Genomic DNA, 20,778 nt, shown 5'->3' with positions numbered 1-20,778 from the left:
GGGATGAGAGGTGCTCTTCAGCTCAACAGACATACAGTATATATAATTTAGGGGATGATCATTCTCTATGCCAGCACCTCTAATATTACAACTGAATCTTACCCCTATAGAGCTGGCTGTCTTAATAAGCCTGTTGAGTCTGTTAACTTCCTTCACTACATCCCCTGCATAGCGTTGTGTACAAAATGTCACTATAGATTGGGAGAACATCTGCAGCATCTTGTTGCAGTCATCTTAGATGCCAGAAGTAGAGCTGGTTTTGCCCTTTATTGTGAAGAGCCTCAGTGTTCTTTGAGTCCAGTCTGTATCTAACGTCAAGGAATTAATAGGAGAGTAGCCTATTGCCTCCATATCTTCCATGATTCAGGCTGCACCACTCAACAGACGTGTCTATCAGACCTCTATTCTGTCTTTCCCCTATCAATACATTCCTATTACTCATTGTATTTTCATTTTGAAGTATCAGATTGTTTTATTTTTCTGTAATTTTGTGTCAACAATTCCCAGGACACTGAAAGACTGAAATACATGAAACTTGGTGGGAATGTACCCCCAAAAAGGATGACACAGAACCATTGATTTTAGTTTTGATCTGTCGCCCACCCATCGCACCAGGCCCCCCCCCAAAAAGAGGGTAGGGCGGACACAGTTTTCTGTGAATATCTTGAGAACCATATAGGGCCTGACCAAGCAGCACTCATATAAAGATACACACACACACACTCACAGAGGCAAGCACACACTCAGATGCATGTACACACACACACACATACACAGAGAGAGAATGACTGGGAGGTGGTCATATTTCGTACCACTCTGCGGTGCATCTAGTTTTAATATGGACTCTTTATGCCCTTCATTCATTTGTGTTGCATTGGGCTGTCATTCGTCATTGTATTCACTTGTGAAACATGTTGAGTTCAGTGTTTGTTGAACTAGGAATTGGGTAACTTTTAGCGATTAACTATTAATTAACTACTAAAATTAGCTATTCATCAGCTTAGGACTTTCTTGTACTTTGTAGTTGTAAAGTGTACAACATAATGTAGACAATTCTACCTGATTCCAGGCTACAAAATTATGACGAAGCGCTGTAAAGCATAGAACTCATCAACAAGCATGGACCTACCTTTCTGATTGCTGAAACAAACATCCCCACTCCTTCCACATAGTAGACTAAAACCAAAGCAACAGTGCCATAGCCAATCTTATATGGACTTCTGTTACGTTCAGTGTTGGGCACTGTGCCAAGCACACAGTTATTTTGTATTATTTTGTTGACAAAAATATGTATGGTTGCATGAATCACCCTTTTTTATTTGACTGTAACTGTAAGCTTCATCATGACAGAAATTCAGTGGGTTCAAACATACTGCATCAATAAAGCTTAAGGGAAATGCAGTGGGTTTCAAACCTAGTATGAGTAATATAAATATGTAGGTGGGGTGAACCCAGATCAATTTGTCAACACATTTGAACTTACTCTCACAATCCTTCCATTCCAGCCCATTCCCAAATCACCAAACAACTAGGACCCAATCACAACCTCTTCACACAATGACAAAGGGAGGAGGAGGGTTGGCAATGCCAGTGGCTTATGGTCAGTTTTTAATGACACGGACGTGCATCTCTGAAATGGAGCAACTGCATGTCAAATTTTCGATAAGAAAGCTGTACTTTGTAAAGGGTTAGAGAAAAGAGTAATGTACCAACTGGGTACACCCCTTGTAAATGATGTCCAGACCAATTCTGAGAATAGGTCTGTTTTAACAAGGCTAATTAATTTGATAACTAGATAAGTAGATACTTTAATTTAAATACTTTAATAACTTTAGAGTGTTCACATGCACAAAGGTTCACATGCGCAACATTGCTTTGAGTGACAGATCAATTTATGCTGGTTGAGTAGTTTAATTTGTAGTTACATTTGGCAACGGAAAAATGAAAGCGGTTTGGGACATTCTTGACATTAGTCAACCTCTTCAATGGTTGGACCTGATGAGGAGCTGCCACCTGCACCTCCTGGAAATCCTCCAGGCATACCACCAGGCATACCACCAGGCATACCACCAGGCATGCCACCAGCACCCTGATAGAGCTTAGTGATGATGGGGTTGCACACTTTTTCAAGCTCCTTCTGTTGGTGTTCATACTCATCCTTTTCAGCTGTCTGTTAGAGAAAAGCAAAGTAGAGCAGAGTGGCAAACAGAAACAATGGTGAGAAGGTTAGAAACAATGGGAGGGAAATACAGGGTTGAGTTGGTAATATGGAACAGCAAATGGTCATTATCTATTCAAAGTCCTCTGCAGCAATCTACAATTTCAGTATGCACTGTTAAGTTGATCTTATAGCTTCAGCTTACAGTAAGGTTATAGCTTCACTAGGCCATTTTATTTTGACTACTGTCTTTGTCCTCGCATTCAGGCACAGGAGGGGAGTCGATTTATAGCCCATAGTATGGCCTACTCTGCCACATGTGCACCCTCAGCTTGTTAGTAGTGGGCTTTTCTGTTTGACCTATTACGTCAGAGACCAAAACAATTGACAAGCAATTTAGCTAGCAGCAAATTGGTGCCATGTTAAGTGCTGTAGGCTACATTTAGTACATACATTGGACTTGTTTTAGAAAAGACATTATCCCTTGTGGTGAAAGTGTAATCCAAAGACAGATGAGCGGCCAGCTTGGGTCCAATTGAACGTATACATACCTGGAGTAATTCCAATTCAGTTTTCTGTAATAGTCATCATAGTTCTCATGGTCTCAAGTTGAACACTTATATTTTGGATGGGTCATGCTTCCATGTTTGGAGGGATTCATTCACAGGTAGAGTGAGTAGTTGTAGTTTTGCGGTTTTAATAAATTGTGGTTTCAATAAGTCTGAGATGACTTCTTAAAGCCTTATATAATCCAGGATGCAACATATACCATTGTGTGATTGCTTATTTGGTGATGGTGTCCTTCACACAGCCTTTTGTCATGTGGATAGCATCTTGAAAACATGCTTTTGTCATGCAACTATCAACCATCTGGATACACTCAGAGGATACTCATGGGTAATTGTCTTTTTTTTAGTGATCACTTATCACTTATATAATGTTGTGTGATTACCTGATTCCGGTCCAGCCAAGAGATGACCTCATTGCACTTGTCCACAATGGTCTTCTTGTCCTCAGGACTGATTTTATCCTGCAACTTCTCATCCTCTACAGTGCTCTTCATATTGAAAGCCAGAGACTCCAGTGTGTTTTTTGCTGTGACCTTCTCTTTCTGTGCCTCATCTTCTGATTTATACTTGTCAGCCTCCTGAACCATACGCTCAATGTCTTCCTTGCTCAGACGACCTTGGCCAAACAAAAAAAAATATTACGTTACATTCAGGAGATACTTTTTTTGTCCAAAGTGACTTACATATGTCAACTATATTACAAGGGATTACATTGTCCCTGGAGCAGCTTGGGGTTAAGTGCCTTGCTCAAGGGTACAACGGTGGAAGCTGGCAATTGAACCGACAACTTTCAGGCTACTGTACTCCATCCCAGCTCCTTAAACACTGGACTATGGATGGGGCAGTGGTAGTGTAGTGGTTATCTTTAGTATTATCAAGGAATATAGTAATATAGCATATAACATACTAAGGTCACTGGGTCCATTCAATGCATTTATCATATTAAATATTGCTTAATCTACATGATCTAGATATATATCATCATTCATTTGAATAAAATGAAAGAAAAACACATCTATGAATAGATTAAGCATGGTTTAGGATTATGCATTTAGCCATACCTTTGTCATTAGTTATGGTAATCTTATTCTCCTTGCCAGTGCTCTTGTCAACGGCAGACACATTGAGTATACCATTGGCATCAATGTCAAATGTCACCTCAATTTGTGGAACACCTCTTGGAGCAGGGGGGATGCCAGTGAGCTCAAATTTCCCCAAGATGTTATTATCCTTTGTCATAGCTCTTTCACCTTCATACACCTGAGAAAGAAAGAACACAAGTTACACTACTAATGACTACTACTGATTCTCTTTCTCTTTAGTATTGCCTACTACTACAGTTATTGTAATGGAAAAGTAAACATTTAACCAGTGGCATTAAGGGTGAATTAAACACTGTAGCGATAGGAGTGGAGAAATATATGAACTGCCTGATAATGTAAGAAATACAGTGAACTAGGTCTGAAGAGAGGATGGAATTTTCATGCATACTTGACACAACAAATCCATACCCTACCACACCACACCCTAATATTCTAAATAATGGCCAAATTGAGATATCCTCTCACAGAAACAGACAAGCCTTCACCATTCTTTCAGTGTGTTTCTTTGGCACGACAATAGAAGGAGCACTGAAAGAACATTTTCAATAAATGGTACACCTTCACTGAATAATCCGTCTATAGCCGTTGTTTCATTCAAAAGCATAACACTCCAACTCCAAGGCTCCATATTTTTACATTTTGTATCATACATGTCAACATTCACTGATATCAAGCCGGGATATACCTGAATCAGCACTCCAGGCTGGTTGTCAGAATATGTTGTGAAGGTTTGAGTTTGTTTAGTGGGGATAGTAGTGTTCCTCTTAATGAGCACTGTCATGACACCACCAGCGGTCTCAATGCCCAGAGAGAGAGGGGTCACATCCAAAAGTAAGAGGTCTTGCACATTTTCAGACTTATCGCCAGCTAAAATGGCAGCCTGGACAGCTGTAAATAGGAACACATAAATCTCAAGGTTAAAGAGGACAAAATGTATTTAAAACATTTATGTTAGTATTTATTCCAGCGTACATGTAGGAACCACTAACCAGCTCCATAGGCCACGGCCTCATCTGGATTGATGCTCTTGTTGAGGTCACGGCCATTGAAGAGGTCCTGCAGGAGCTTCTGGATCTTTGGAATTCGTGTGGATCCACCAACAAGAACAATGTCATGAATCTGGGCTTTGTCCATCTTGGCATCACGCAGGGACTTTTCCACTGGCTCTAGTGTGCCGCGGAAGAGGTCAGCATTGAGCTCCTCAAAACGGGCCCTTGTGATGGAGGTGTAGAAGTCAGCACCCTCATACAGTGAGTCGATCTCAATGCTAGCCTGGGTGCTGGAGGATAAGGTACGCTTGGCCCTCTCACAGGCAGTGCGCAAACGTCGAACAGCCCTCTTGTTATTGGAGATATCCTTCTTGAACTTCCTCTTAAACTCACCAATAAAGTGGTTAACCATACGATTATCAAAGTCCTCACCACCAAGATGTGTGTCACCAGCAGTTGACTTAACCTCAAAGATGCCATCTTCAATAGTAAGTATAGAAACATCAAAGGTACCTCCACCTAGGTCGAAGATTAGAACATTCCGCTCCCCTCCAACCTAAATCAGAAAAGGACAAATGCAAGAAGATACAATTTTTTTTACTACTATAGAGCCTGAACCAAATATTACGGACTCCTGAATAGATGGTAGAGATTTGTTTTTGATTTGAGATTTGTGAATTGGTGCACAGGTTCAGACAGTACCTTTTTGTCCAAACCATAGGCTATTGCAGCAGCAGTTGGTTCATTGATAATGCGCAGGACGTTAAGCCCTGAAATGGTCCCTGCATCTTTTGTGGCTTGTCTCTGGGAGTCATTGAAGTAAGCAGGCACAGTGATGACTGCATTGGTCATTGGCTGAGGAATACAAAACAAGATGTCTGTCACTTATTTTATTCTCGAGGTTGTACATTTGTATTTTCACAGTCAATGCATGTACTGTATACAGTACACACTCTCTCTCTCTCGCTCTCTCTCACCCACACACCTGGAAAGCTGTCAGACACTTTAACATTTTCCACATTTTATTTTGATGCTCTTTTCTTATGATTCCATTTCTTACCTTTCCAAGGTAGGCCTCAGAAATCTCTTTCATCTTTGTGAGGACCATGGAGGACACTTCTTCAGGGTAGAATGTCTTTACCTCACCCTTGTATTCCACTTCCACTTTAGGCTTGCCTCCATCACTCACCACTTTGAAGGGCCAATGCTTCATGTCTGACTGTACAACTGCGTCATCAAATTTGCGGCCTATCAGACGTTTAGCATCTGTGCAATGGAAAAGGGCAATTGCAATTATGCAATCATATTACAATTACAAAGATTTGTTCTTAAGGAGATCCCTACGTTTTTGTAGTACTATGTAAAAATCACTCTACAGTATGACTGACTGTAAGCTAACAACAGTAACTACAGTAAAGCAGTATAATTGTAGGAAATCAGTACAACTGTAACTTTATTATTATTTTAATAATTTAACTATTTTCTTATCATTAACTCTCATTGAGCTCAGTGCAAATCAAACCAGTTAATAGGCTAACTGAAAAACAACAACAAAAAAAACCACCATACCAGCCTCTAGGCATGGTGAAGGGTATGTGATGATGTGGGGCTATTTTAATTCCAAAGGCCAAGGGGACTTTATCAGGATGCATAGTATCCTGGATCCATGAAATAACTGGCCTTTAAAAATCAAAATCTATGGGAATTTAATATAGGGGTTAAAATACTTATGACCCCTGTATTTTAAGGAAAACATTCATTTATTTACAATACATTATTATGATTTTATATTCCTCTTTTTAGTCAACTTTAGCATGTGCTCAAATACTTATGACCCTCACTGTATATCTAATAGCTATTAACAGCCAACAGTATATGAAGTGGCAGTTGTTTCAGGTCTCTTTCTTCTCACCAAACACGGTGTTAGTTGGGTTCATGGCCACCTGGTTCTTTGCAGCATCCCCAATCAGCCTCTCTGAGTCAGTGAAAGCAACATAGCTAGGGGTAGTCCTGTTGCCCTGGTCATTAGCAATGATCTCCACCTTGCCATGTTGGAAGATACCCACACAGGAGTAGGTGGTACCAAGGTCAATACCAACAGCTGGACCTTTAGACATCCTGTATCTGAAACAATAGGTCACTTCAGTCAGTGTTTTTGAAAATATTACTGTACCTGGGAGGTTATGTTCTCCTTTCCATCCCTGTTGGGCCATGATTTGTAGTGAGTACAACAGTTTAGGTGAAACAAAGAATTAAACAGCAGAATCAGAAGCATAAGTGGGCTAATAAGAGTGAACATCAAGCACACAGTATGTTCCTGCAAGTACGTACACATAGAGGTATACATAAAGAATCGTGGATACACAAACTGATTCATCTCACTGATAGTAAACCCAATCAGCTCTCACCTGATTACTAAAGCATGTATAACACAATGATGACTTTATTGTTTAATCAAGGATTAGTCATTACATCATTACATATCATACCTACTATAACTGAAAATGTGACAGAATGAACTCTGAGCTTCTAAGCTGTCAGAAGGAGCTGACTGACCACATGCCAGGGAGAGGGTTGTGTGACACTAAAAACAGACACCACTGGCTAACAGCCAAAATCTCAGAAGCACCTCACTCCTCTAACTCTCTGTGGGATATATTTATTGAAGAACACTGCTCCGACAGTTGGATAATGTCAATCACCACACGCTTTGATTCACTGTGAGCTTTCTCAATTACTGTTCACCAGGTTTCGTTAATAATTCTTAAAAAACTTGACCATCTTTCATGGCTTGGCGGGGAAACATTTCTGGATCAAATGCGGCAACACAGGGTAGCATACACTACTTAAAAAGACAAGAAGTGGCACATGTACCATATGAATTCTCTGTCAGCAAAAGGCCATTATGTATGCAGCAAAAGAAGTATTAATAAACAAGTTTATGTTTTTCAATCAAGTTCCATTTAAGCTTAACTCATAGTCAAAACCACCTCACAACACAACAGCTTGCTATCAAAATATCAAGATTTTAATAGGGGATTTTACCTGTCTCAGTCACAATTCACAGAGTGATATGAATGGTGTCCTTTCCAGCCTCACAGACACAAAGCTCTGAGGAACTCCTGCTTCCTTCTCCCTCCACAAGAGTTGGACCGAAAGACAGAGCTCTGGTGTTCTTGGCTGTATATACTCATGCAGGGCAGAGAGTTTCCAGTGGCCGTCACATGATACCTGGGGAGAAACTTCTAGGCCTGTGTTTGAAATTAGCACTCACTACTCTCCAGTTGATAGAATAAGGGTTCAAATAATGGCACATATTCATGGACATGTATGCTGTAGTTTACAAGCACAATCCATTTCAATTGTTGAATGTGTTGTACATAATTGGAAAGTCTCACAGGAGTCATAGAATGGTATCATGGAGATATGGATTGTCTCTCTTCATTTTAAAATCGTTCACGACTGCCTGCCTTGAGACGAATATCAGGAATCTACAATCATTACATTTCACTGAATATATATTGTACACAGACAGCAATATTTTTCACAGACACAGACAGACAGACAAAAACAAACGCACCAAGAACATTATAAGAGCTATTAATGCCCTGCAATCACAGCTGATTAACATAGACCAGGAAAACTGCAGAAAGGCAGCTTGCAGAAACCAAATGAACACAAGCTGAAATGAACACAACAGGCTGTATCTTACATGCGGCACATGGTGGCCCCAGGTGTAACTCAACTGTCAACGCAAAGTAAAGACGGTCCTGGTGTGCTTGAATGAATGTCCTTGTCGTTGTCGAGGGGAGTTTTGCTTTTATCAGGCTATGTTTTCCATTGTAACCCGTTGTCAGTCAGTAGGCTGTGAAAGTCAATAATTAAAGTATAAGATTTTGTTTTATCATTGCCTACAAGTTTAATCTTGTCTCATACACATACACACATGCACACACACCTGTTTTAGCAGAGCATGCTTTGGCATTATCCTGCTGTTGCATAGACGGACAACATAATATCAACTTGCCATGGTGTGCTCCTTGCTCTTAAATGGCAGATACCAGTTGGTACTCCTTAAAAAACATGATTAATTGGGGGGCGCTGTGACGCAGCAGGCTACAGCGCCCGTACCATTTATGGGTTCGACTGCCCACGGGGACCCAGGTTCGAATCCGGCCTGCGGTCATATCCCGATCCCACCCCATCTCTCTCCCCCACTTTCTTCCTGTCTACTTCTTCACTGTCCTATACTAATAAAGGCAAAAAGGCCCAAAAATATACTTTAATAAAAAAAAAAAACATGATTAATTAAAAAATGTAAGAACAACCGGTGTCTCGTGTCTGATCACTTATTCCACCGTCAAAAGGGGCCTATGCACTTAAACTATATGCTTCAAAGATGCAATACAATGCATAGTACATAGTCAAAATACATACAATAAAATATAACAAACAGCACAATGTAAAATATTGCACTAGTGTTTTCTTACGACTGCACTATCAGGACATACTGTACCTGCAGATACTATATTTAATTTTATTCAGCTCACCTATGATGTCCAGTCAGTGTGTCCCAAAAGCCTTATTCTGAAACAGAGAAAGAACACATGAAACTACAGCGACAATATTGGTCCACCAGCAGTGAAAACAAACAATATCACATTACTTACACCAACTCCAATCCACCCATTCCACTATGGTCATACACAACAAAAGAGAGATGTAAAGGAGTAGATTAACAGTGACAATACCTAAAATACATTACATTATGAACCAGTAAAGGAGACATCAACATCAACTTAAACTCAGATGCAGTAATTCAGCTCTTAATGCAAGTCAATTCAACTTCAGGGTGTAAATAATTGTTTAATGTTGTGCTTTATTCTCAAATACCTAAGGCAGAGTGAGAAGCACCCTCAAATTCAGAATGATACAAAGTCCAGGACCACATTTTAAAGATATTCTTTAATGTTTAAGGGTGACTTGTTTTGGCAACTGTATTTGCCATGCTGTACATATTTCTAGTTGCTTCAATAACCATAATAGTAATAACATGAATTTGATTGTGCCCTTCATGAAACCCAAGGATCCTTCCTAAAGGGACACTTCACCGATTAGAATTAAGCCAGGGTTCATACACATTTCCACCAGATAATTTCCATGACTTTTCCATGATTTTTTTCACAAATTTCCATGACCTTATACATCAACTAGTGCTACATTTATTATAGATATGACGCGTGAGATAACGGGATGGTTACATAGAAGGAATGCTCTCAAAACGTAAAAATTTGCCAATCGGTTGTGACGCAAGTGTGAGACATGACCTGCCCAAATGAGATATGTTTCTGAGTTGAATTGGATGAAGCAAATTTCCATGACTTTTCCAAAACCTTTGGAGTGTTTTTTGTTTTCCAAATCCTTTCCAGGCATGAAAATTGGCATTTTCAAATTCCATAACTTTTCCAGTTTTTTTAAAAACGTATGAACCCTGTTAAGCTTTGTAGAAAACCAGTCATGTTTATGAATGGTCGTGCATCATTCCCTCAGTTTGCCTTGAGATGGGAGAAATATGGATTTCAATGTTGGACATCCTGCTTTCAATGATGTAAAAATCATCATTTTACATCATTGAAAGCAGGATGTCCTATTCATGGGTTTCATTGAAATCCGTATTTCTCCCATCTCAAGGCAAACTGAGGGAATGATGCACGACCATTCAAAAACATTTTTCTCTAAAGATACAAAGCTTAATGCTAATCGGTGAAGTGTCCCTTAATGGCACAGAAAAGACTGCAGCATAAGTAGAGGTAGCCTTGCTATGTACTGAGGTGAACAGGTGGGTTTAGGTCTGATTTGAGTCCAGAGATGTGGCAGAGTGGCTCACAGCTACAGTCGGAGGGTGTTTCTGATTTTTTGGTTTTGGTGTTTTATGGACAGATATATGTGATTTGTGACTGGAGGGAAAGGGTGGAGTCCTGGATATTAGATAACACACAGACTTCAAAAGATGGACATGTACTGTACAGCAGAGCAGCCATCGACAACCAGCAGCAGATCTCAAACCTTTCTGAATGCCTGGGAGGCCAGAACCATGAGCCCAGTCTTATTACTGGAGCCGAGTTTGAGAAAATGAGATGGCATCCAGAGTTTCATTTCATGTAAGCAAGTGGCAAGAGACTGCTGAAGGGATGAGTGGGACAATATTTCATCAGCCTTGCATGTGTCATCAGCCTTGCATGGAAAAGTCAGACGCTAGTGGTGGATGATCTAATCAGCGGAACATGAAGATGAGGTCCAAGGTCTCCCAGCACAGAGTCTTGCCATCACATGGTTGACTAAGGCCGGATGAGAACAAGAGGCTCTGATGGTGACAAACCATATCAGCTAGGAGAGGTATGGGTGGGACCAGAACAAAGAGTGGCTGAAGAGGCAGTTGAGAACGACGGCGTGATAGTGATGAGATGGTAGACAGTCCATTTGCAACAGTCAAATCCCCAAGACTTTCCATTTTCCCTTTAAAGTCATGAGAAGAGGCTCCGAAGCTGGTTAAGGAAATCTTTACTTCTGTGACTATGATAGCGGGTGTTGAGATAGTCCCAGGCTGAACGTTTGCAGTAGTTGAAGAAATGCTCTTCAGCCTTCTTGAGTGTGCTGTTTAGGTCAAGAGTCCCCTGTAAACTGAGAAAATAGGGGTCGTCATATAAACAGGTTGCTGAATATTTACTGATCCCAGTCCAATACATTTATTGTATAATAATTTAAATATAAATAAATATATTTATATGTTATTATTTGGTACCTCAACGCAGTACAAAAACTGGCCCCTCTCAACCGCAGGGTTTCTATTTGCATACTCTTATGCATTGAACACTCATGGACATTTGGCTAAAGAAAATGCAGATCTCTGCTCTAATTTAAAACAAAAGACAGAGCACTTACCACGCGCAAGTTAATAAGCAAATACTAAGTAAGTTAACTTCAGTGTAACTTAGTGTATTACATGTTACAACACAACCACACACAAGCACAATCAACTGCATGCACCTGCTGGTAAACTGGATGAGCTGCACGTCACTTCTGCAGTTCAGTAATATGTCCCTGTTATCCAGTATGACGGTAGCACAGATGAAGAGTTCAAATGTATATTCTGTGTTGATGACTTGTGGCTCCACACCTGGGTTGTCTTCTACTGCAATAAAAGAGCCAAATAGCAATAATCAATCAGCCACAGCCACCACCATCAGCCACAGCAGGTCTGCTTGAGAGCAAGCATATCCTGTCTATGCTGAGAAGAGCATTAATTAGCGTGGAAATATGGTACGTTTTTAACAGGTAGAAATGTGTGTCAAACTTGTGATTAACGTCTTTATGAAAAATGTCTCACTTCCACACAGGATGGTGGAGACAAAGACGCACTGAGGTTGGGTGGTGATGGGGTGAATACCCAGCAAACCGCAAACGTGGATTGTGGTGAAAAAAGCAGATTTAATTACAGTGCTATGAAATGCGTGATCAGACACACTGCCAACAAAAAATAGCCTACTATTCCGAAAATACAAACAAAAATCAACCAACAGATTTCTCAAAGTAGCCTACTAGCAAAATTCTCAAATCCAATAAAGCCATCCATCACCTCTAATTGGTAGATACCAATATAACTCAGTAACTTCCTCTACTTCCTCTATGCTCCATCACACATTGCATATACAGTAGATCACCAACATACATGCAGCATAATTCAACATATATTTCAGATTTGACAATAATGGTTATGGTTATGCTATTTGATAGATACCTTAATCCAAAGCAACATACGGCTGTACAAATAAAACAATACTATAATTAATTTAATGTGAACAAATAAAAAACTGGTCAAACTAAGTAGGGAGAATAGCAATATAAACAATAAACAACATCAATTCAAGCAAACCTAATGAAAAGACAAACAATGAATGTGGGAGAATAGTAAATAAACAATAAAGTCATTCAATCAATCATATAATAATAACCAAGGCAAAAAATGAATTTAATAATAATAACATTATCACTTTATATTCCGACAATTGCTTCCCCTGCTCATATCAACAATTTCCCCTGTCCCAAACAGGGAATTAACTACTCATGACCATGGGGCTCGTGTTCCTTGGGGAAACAAAGGGTTGCGGGAGCAGGGGGGTTAATTCCATCAACCTTGCTAAACCTCTGTTAAGTCTCGCTAATTTTAGTGAGAGTTCCGTTCATTTATGTGAATCCCAGCCTGGTACCTATGGGAATTTATACCACAAAACAAGCCTGGTCCCTTTTAACCTTAGAACGTAAGCCTATAATTTTGAATAGCTTATGCCGAAGTTGTTTTGAGATCAGATGGATTAGAAGAATGATTGGTAAGGAAGTATTATTTGGCGGCCTCTTTTACATATATATATATATATATATATATATATATATATGGTGGGCTACATTAAATAGTTCATGGTAACCAGATGGCAGCATGACATTGCACTTCAAGCCTGATTTGGGTCTAAGCACGCAGTGAAATGCCGTCATCTAGTGGCCGTGCAGCACAACAGCACCGTAAAATATTAAATTTAACAGGAAATTCCGGTAGAAAATCGAACTAATGATTCATCTAATCCATCTGATATATCATGCTATTCTTTTCTAAACTTTGTTCCTTTATACATTGTGGTGTATCATTGAGGTAGGTTTTTGAATGCTATTAATCTGACATTTGACATTAGATGATAAATTTGATCTATGGGCAAAGTCTGACATTGCTTCTGCCAAACTCTGTTATTTTTGCTATATATCTTGTACCAAAATGGAGTTTATTATTAAAGTTAAATGGTTGCTGGCATAAGTCAGCGGCGTTAGTTTGACTTTGAGCACATTTTCTAAATATTGTTTTGTAAGTCAATAGGAGCTGTAAATCTCAGAATAATGGTGACCAAAGGATATTTCTCCAGATCATATGACAGCGGTGTGTAGGAGAAGGTAAATGTGGCAGGGAATGTCAGACGAGTTGAGTAAAAGGAGGGACTACCTTTTCACAGTCTTACGGGTAACTAACTCTGCCATTAAACATGATTAAATATTTGAATTCATTGGCAGCTCTACTTTAGATCAAAATCAGAGTGTTACCTGTGGTCTGAGTTTGGACAAGCCGTTCTTGATAACGGGCCCGTTCCACCTGTTGGGAAATGAGCTCGAGGTGATCACATCGCAGGATCTCAAAAAGACGGAGTGCCTCACTATGCTCAAATTCCCGCTGAAAGCCAAGCAACAACCATCTACAAGAGAGGGAGAGAACAATTATGCATTGTTTTGACACGTATTTCTTCCTGTATTCATTTATCCTCCCTTCCTCGGTCCTCCTGCTCGTTCCCACTGATCTATAAAGAACACTGGATAGACTATCCCATTGTTGCTGCCCCATCATTCTTTTATAGATTAGTGGGAACGAGCTGGGGGAGCGAGGAAGGAAGAAAGTAAGAAAGGGGGGGATAGAGAAAAAGACGAATGAGAAGAGTCAGAGTCTCTTCCTATGTAATGGCCAACATCTTGACTTGTCAACTAAAATGAGCCACAACCTGGTCTAGCCGATGCCTCAACATTTCTTCTATCAAAAACACACACAATAAATATAACAACCATGTCAAAGGTAGTGATAATAAAAAATGGCCTAGCAACACAGCTAAAAGGGAGTAATGAGCTAACTGATGGGCTAACCACTTCCATAATCCTGAATTATGCATAATTATTTACTTCTGTTCAGCTATGTGCTCTTTGGCTGAAATGGTACACGTTATGTTGGAATAGAAAATACCGTCAAGTTCTGGAGAAGAAAAAAAAGAATCTGAAATCCAATAAAAAGCTTTCCATGTCGATTTGATTGAAGACATAAAGTTGAGAAAGAGAAGAGAGACAATACCTATGACAAAAGGTGAATCTGTCCATGTTGTCTGTGACAAGATGAGCATGGAGTAGAGGATCCAATTCTTTTAACAAGGCTGCTTCCAGTTCTGAGGGACATCACATGATGAAAGAAATAGCCTATAACCATATGCTGCAATATAACAATATGAAAACATAGGAGGAATCGGAGTACTTTCTCAATATATACAGTAGTTGGTATTAATAACTGATGACATTGCATTGCAAGATGAGACACACCAATCTTACGGTGTAGACCGTCAGCATGAAAGTCTCTCGAAAAATTCTCCATGTAGCACGAGAAGCTCCAGAAGGTTTCCACTTCAGAGTCCAACACCACCAGGAACCGGCTACACAAGTCGTTCATACCCTGGGCATAGCTCACCTCTGGAGCACACACGATCACAAAGAAACCCAATAAATACATTGACGATAATCATTTTCTGTGATAAAATAATTAGGGAATCACCAAATAATTAAGTAACCACTGAGATCTATCTAAGCAGGAGAGAAAGATTATTTTTAGATAGTGCTGAATTAGGTCAAAATCAGATCCTGAACTCGTACCAATTATGAAATACTGGTCCACACATGTTTTTTACATGTTAAGTTGTCCATGTGGGCTAGTAAATGTAGGCAGAACTACAAGGCCGTTAAAACAACACTTTAATGAACACAAAAGCGTAACAGTCGTGAATATCCCATAGCTATACACTTTAATGATCTAATGCACAACATCTCATCATTACACTTTTGTGTCAATGAACAGGTCAGTCGACCACGTTGAAAATATGTGAAAGTTAATTGGACTTTTACTTTGCAGACGTTGTTACCAAAAGTTAATTCTGAATGTGATGTTTTGATGTGATGAGGTGCTTTGTCACCAGTACTGATCATTGTGTACTAATGTCTTCCCCCACAATGAATATTTCCCCCCATAATGAATCTTAAACCAACTGTGATTCATTATGGGGGCCTACACTGTAGGTCTACTGCCTGTAATGAGAACCCCCTTTTAGAGAATGAATACTGAATGAATCATTTTGGAGTAGGACCTGATTGGTCCCGCAATGTGTGGGAGTCTTTCATTTTCAAAGCAGACAAACTTAAAATGTTACATTGCATTGTTTATTCCCAATGCTGAGGGGAAGAGTTGTATTCTGGTTCTGCTTCACATTTAATTGATTAGACTCACTTTCCATACTTAGTCAATAGAGATTGTACCTGGATGAAAAGCAGCATATGTGATGAGAATATCTCGCAACACAAGGAGATTTCCAAGGCCTTCATCCCTGAAAGCAAAAACAACCTATGACCTCAAAGTGCCTGTGCACCTTTATGACTTTGTTGGGAGAGAAGTTCCTCATTGACTGAATACATACAAGATATTCAGGGGAGGCAGCAGTAATTGCAACATAAATAGACATATATGCACAAAATAATGAAATGACTAGAAAGCAACCATCATAAACTGATGCATAGCATTTGTGCAAGTAAAATGCTGCTCAATGCAAATCTTGATGAGCTGTACTGTGTGCCAAATAGCATTTTGTATTTACAATGCTCTTAAATGGGCATTGGGCATTTTTGGAGTGAAGGTAGAGTCATCTAAGGTGAAATCCAGAAATATGTACAGAATACTAGTTTAAGTCTCTATGAAAGTTAACTGACAAGATACCTTTCTGTAAAAAATCCCAGTTTACAGCAATTGTTCAAGTACAAAGTATGAATTCTGTACTGAATTCAAGTCCACATTATCGAACACAGTAGGCAGACATGCTCAGTATTGTGGAGGGATGTTTACTAATGGCAAGGCTTTATGCCTGAAATGCCCCCAGCTTAGTTTTGCACTACTTACAGATAATAGGTAAGGTCTCTGTCAGTTCTAGGAACGTCCTTATCAATGATTCGGATGGCCTCCTGTAGTTCTGCCACATTAAAGGTAACACGTTGCAACAATACCTACATTTTATAGAAATTGGAAAGAGCAGAATTCATACACAACATGAAGAAACATTATTGTCAATATTGTCAATATACTAAAAATAATTATACAAATAAATATATATTCTAAAAATATACCATATTGTTTTTTTACCTGAGCTTGAAGCTCTAAAAATGACATCCTCTCACGCACTTGTTGGGACAGCTGAGAAGCCTCATTTTGGATGTGTATCTGGCGCTGGTGAAAAAACTTCACTGCAGCTATCAACTCAGCTATTCGCCACAGAATCGAGAGAGGACAACAAAAACAAATAGGAGTGCTATATACACATTTCACATTGTTAAAGCTTCAGAACAATGTTTCCATCTCGGAGCCCAATAAAAGTAAAAAAGAAAACAAATCCAATAACATACACTCCTTTGTCTGCACAAGAAAGTTAAATTGGGATGTGCAAAAGGGAAATTATACAATAATTGGAGAAAGAAATAAGCTGTGTGTACCATCTGTTCCATTGAGCTGCAGGCACACAGCACCTGGTAAAACATGTTGCCATTTTTTTTTCATGACCTGATAGCGAGCAACCATTTGCTCCTGAATCAGAGGACGCTCCCGAGCTGTCGAGTTGCTGGGGTACATGCCGAATAAAAACTGCCATACTGGTGCCCGCTCGTGGGGCAACACACCACCTGTAGTGAAACAAAAGGCACACAGCAAATTGTATTATATCGTCTGAAAGCAGTTCAGTCAGGGCCACTTCAGTCAAAGGGATATTTTACTTCAACTTGAAATCATTTATTTGGCAGCATGGCTCTGTACTGGAACATCTCTGTGCACACAAATGTGGGACGACACATCATCCCAAACTTAGATTATGGTTATTTATCAAGTGTCAAGCTAAATCATACTGATATATATTAACCATCCCATTAGAGCAAAATGACATTCTCCCATTTGAATGAGGACAAAAGTGATGACAAGCCCACAAGGCAACACCGTTTGCAAACTTTCCTGCCAAACTTCCCACCATCCCACTATTCCCACTAGATGACGTTCACATGACGTTTTCACTGATAAAAAATGTTTTCCCACGCGCGCATGAACGCACCATGGTTTCCAGGAAAAAAAAAAAAGAAAAAAAAAATCTGTAAATGCATCGATCTGGGCCAAACATCAATTACCACGACCTAGTTTGAATTGGCAAAACATGATGGCTATGGATAGACTAGCCTGAACGCTGGTCATAGCTTGGCCTGGTGAAAAACTTAAATGAGTCGAATGTATGCCAGCTACTAATGAAGCAATACTAACCTATAATGAAACCATTTTTTCTTACCGTTTTTAAAAATGTACTTTCGCAGCCTAGATTCGTCAACACGGCCATCTGGGTCCATTATACCGGGTAGTGGTATGGATTGAAGTGATGGCACAGGTGAGGTGACGGAGGCACATCGTCGTAGACGCTTTGTCTGACCAGCGTCATTCATCGATAACACTACCGTTTTATCCCTGAAAGTAGTGTTAATTCCTTCGACACAGCAGCAAATAGTCATCGAATAGGCTACGCAATTACTGGCATCGAATAGGCTACGCAATTACCTAAATGGTCGGTACAATAATAAAACAAACAAGTTCCTTAGATTTTGGTTAGCTTTTACATACAAAAAGAGATTGTTGACGCGCTGAAATTGACAATGAGTTTGCTGGATATGAAAGAAATTAACGTCCTTGAATTCTGGTAAAGTTTGTCATGCCTTCTGTGTAGACTAGCCTACATAGAAAAAAAGGCATTAAGTCTTCACAAAACTTATCTCGTTTTAGCTCTTTCCACTTCGTTAGTCCTGGCTACTTCGACTGCACATGCTCATGTCATGTGACAGTCTCAGCAATGTTTTCTGCTTCGGCTTTAAAGCGGTTTCTCTGTAGCCTACTGCCTGAATGCCTGCTTTCAACAGACATGCCCTTAGGTCTGCTGTGAAGTGTCTCAGAGAGCTTGTGTTTGTAGACATATCCTTAAAATTGTCCTAAAGTAGGCCTAATCTATCCCAACAATAGCCTTAGTGTGGTATGGGGTTGACATAATTGAAGTAGCCTAACTGAACTGAACTGAAGTCGTATTGTTATTTATGATCAACTATATGAGGAAAGATCTACCACTCAATTCTAAAAGTATTACATCATTTATGTAGGCCATATATTTTAAGGCAAACATTCTGGGGAACCAGATTGCCAATGTTTGCAAAACATGGCCATATGGATGCCACTAAGAGCACATGTAGGCCTACTTACGAAGGTTCTCTATGATTTATCTTACAAAACATTGTTTCTGTGTTTCCTGAACATAATGGGGGTTGGTAAGGGGAGCTGTCCACATTAAGAGTTCTGAAATATCCCCTAATTTGGTTGTGTGAGTGTGAGAGCCTGTGTGTCGTGTGTGTTATGTGGTGTCTGTTTGCAGCGCGTGCCGATCACGGCAACTACTCTCCCTCCCAGACTGGGGAGTTTGAGTAGCTACGGTGTGCCAGGGTGTGCCGGTGTTTTGTGGTAACTGGCTTCCTATGTCAACTGGCTTCCTTGATGACGTTCTACGATTGATGACGTTTCTTCGACAGATTTGACACCTTGATTTGTCAACTTTCTGATATAAACGGGAGACTAACGAATACAAATATGCATGACATCTTTAAATGTCAAAATTGGTTGTAGTAGGCTACGTGCACTGGATCATGAATATGCCATTGAAAAATTAATACCTAAATAAAGTAATTATAACTCCATGTGGGATTCGAACCAGCAATACTGCAAGATTGACAGATCTGTCACTCATCTGTTCACGCCACACACTCTCCTCAGGACAATAGTGATGTGTAGGCTAGTTGACTTATACCATGTATATCATGATTATAGCAAGTTAACACGGCTGATCATGTTATCTGGCTACCGAGTTATTTTGCTACCTTTGCCCAAGCCATTTCGTAGGCCTTCTAAGTTGGTTATCATGGTTAAGTTTTACAAACGTTTCAGTAACTTCTAGGCTATGGCCACCTCTACCTGTCTGTAGCAGAGACACATGAACGCCAGCAAATAAATAGGCTGAAATAAAAAAAATATGTTGTCTAATTTAGTATCCTTTTGTCCAGCCTAGACTATCCTTTTAAGAATGCAGTTCATGAAACACGGACATTGAAATGCAATGGGCAGGAGAAGTCTAACGTCTCCATATTTTACGCAAAATTTACGCAGAAGGATAGTCAAAACTCAGTAAACACGTAGGCTTATAGGGTATTAACGATAATGTTGCTGACATGTAAACATGGATTTGGTAGATGTTTTACAATAGCCTACTTCATTTCTTAACTTAAAAGGATAAATGGCTTGGGTAAATGGCTTGGGCAACGGTAGCAAGATAACTCGGTAGCCAGATAACATGATCAGCCGTGTTAACTTGCTACAATCATGATATACATGGTATCAGACAAGTAGCCTACACGTTACATTTGTCTTACGAATAGTTTGTGGCGTGAACAGATGAGTGATAAATTGTCAATTTTGCAGCCTAGTTTATTGCTGGTTCGAATCCCACGTGGAGTTATAATTACTTTATTTAGGTATTTATTTTTCGATGGCATATTCATGATCCAGTGCACGTAGCCTACTACAACCAATTTTGACATTTAAAGATGTCATGCATATTTGTATTAGTTCGTCTCCCGTTTATATCAGAAAGTTGACAAATCAAGGTGCCACATCTGTCGAAGACACGTCATCAATTGTGGAACGTCATCAAGGAAGCCAGTTGAAATAGGAAGCCAGTTACCACATAACACCAGGTTTGGCAGCCTGCTTATAGTGTCTTTGGCTGTGTCCAGAAGTCAAGCGTGCACGCTGGGCAGTGTGCATTTTCCGGAAGTTACGTCAGAATGGACTGTCCGAAAGTCAAGCGCTCTCACTAGTGGGTACTTCGTTTGGCGTGATTTCCAAGCGTGCATCGATGCATCTTTTTTGGCCTCAGATATCCCATAATCCATTGCGCAGCGCAGGTCAAGCTCCACACGTCATGCAAATCGTCAACACACCCCTC

The 20,778-nt window shown here is 39.8% G+C and overlaps 2 protein-coding genes across 4 annotated transcripts; both read right to left on the bottom strand.

Annotated features, from left to right (window-relative positions):
* Window positions 1-1,891: 1,891 nt before the first annotated feature.
* On the bottom strand, window positions 1,892-8,008 carry hsc70 (heat shock cognate 70). The gene is made up of 9 exons (XM_062539639.1): window positions 7,865-8,008; window positions 6,732-6,943; window positions 5,880-6,085; window positions 5,522-5,674; window positions 4,820-5,375; window positions 4,516-4,718; window positions 3,789-3,987; window positions 3,111-3,343; window positions 1,892-2,170 (listed from the first exon to the last, which is right to left on the bottom strand). Exons 2-9 carry the CDS (start codon window positions 6,934-6,936, stop codon window positions 1,970-1,972), a joined length of 1,956 nt encoding a protein of 651 aa, XP_062395623.1. The 5' UTR covers window positions 6,937-6,943; window positions 7,865-8,008; the 3' UTR covers window positions 1,892-1,969.
* A 2,397-nt stretch (window positions 8,009-10,405) lies between these two features.
* Window positions 10,406-18,541, bottom strand: si:dkey-238d18.4 (TBC1 domain family member 25). 3 transcript variants are annotated; one of them, XM_062537858.1, is made up of 10 exons: window positions 18,034-18,541; window positions 17,201-17,386; window positions 16,854-16,972; window positions 16,614-16,717; window positions 15,980-16,047; window positions 14,996-15,142; window positions 14,754-14,844; window positions 13,964-14,112; window positions 11,867-12,011; window positions 10,406-11,500 (listed from the first exon to the last, which is right to left on the bottom strand). In XM_062537858.1, the coding sequence occupies exons 1-10, from the start codon at window positions 18,248-18,250 to the stop codon at window positions 11,344-11,346; spliced, it is 1,383 nt and encodes a 460-aa protein (XP_062393842.1). In that variant the 5' UTR covers window positions 18,251-18,541; the 3' UTR covers window positions 10,406-11,343. The 3 variants fall into 3 exon arrangements, with proteins under 3 accessions (XP_062393842.1, XP_062393843.1, XP_062393844.1); XM_062537859.1 differs by having other exon boundaries at window positions 11,867-12,008; XM_062537860.1 differs by having other exon boundaries at window positions 11,353-11,493.
* Window positions 18,542-20,778: the final 2,237 nt, after the last annotated feature.

Source organism: Sardina pilchardus, chromosome 6 (assembly GCF_963854185.1).
Source record: "Sardina pilchardus chromosome 6, fSarPil1.1, whole genome shotgun sequence".
NCBI lineage: Eukaryota > Metazoa > Chordata > Actinopteri > Clupeiformes > Clupeidae > Sardina > Sardina pilchardus.
The sequence above is the reverse complement of the archived record's forward strand: the minus strand, read 5'-3'. Positions and strand labels throughout refer to the sequence as shown.

Excerpts from the sequence above, each read along its gene's own strand:
- hsc70 (XM_062539639.1), bottom strand. The coding sequence starts at position 6,936 with ATGTCTAAAGGTCCAGCTGTTGGTATTGACCTTGGTACCACCTACTCC. Across the intron at positions 5,675-5,879 it reads CTGAGGCCTACCTTGGAAAG|CCAATGACCAATGCAGTCAT; the intron begins GTAAGAAATGGA and ends TGTATTCCTCAG. Across the intron at positions 3,988-4,515 it reads AGCCTGGAGTGCTGATTCAG|GTGTATGAAGGTGAAAGAGC; the intron begins GTATATCCCGGC and ends TTTCTTTCTCAG.
- si:dkey-238d18.4 (XM_062537858.1), bottom strand. The coding sequence starts at position 18,250 with ATGACTATTTGCTGCTGTGTCGAAGGAATTAACACTACTTTCAGGGAT. Across the intron at positions 15,143-15,979 it reads ATATGCTGCTTTTCATCCAG|AGGTGAGCTATGCCCAGGGT; the intron begins GTACAATCTCTA and ends TGTGTGCTCCAG. Across the intron at positions 12,012-13,963 it reads TGTCCAAACTCAGACCACAG|TAGAAGACAACCCAGGTGTG; the intron begins GTAACACTCTGA and ends CTTTTATTGCAG.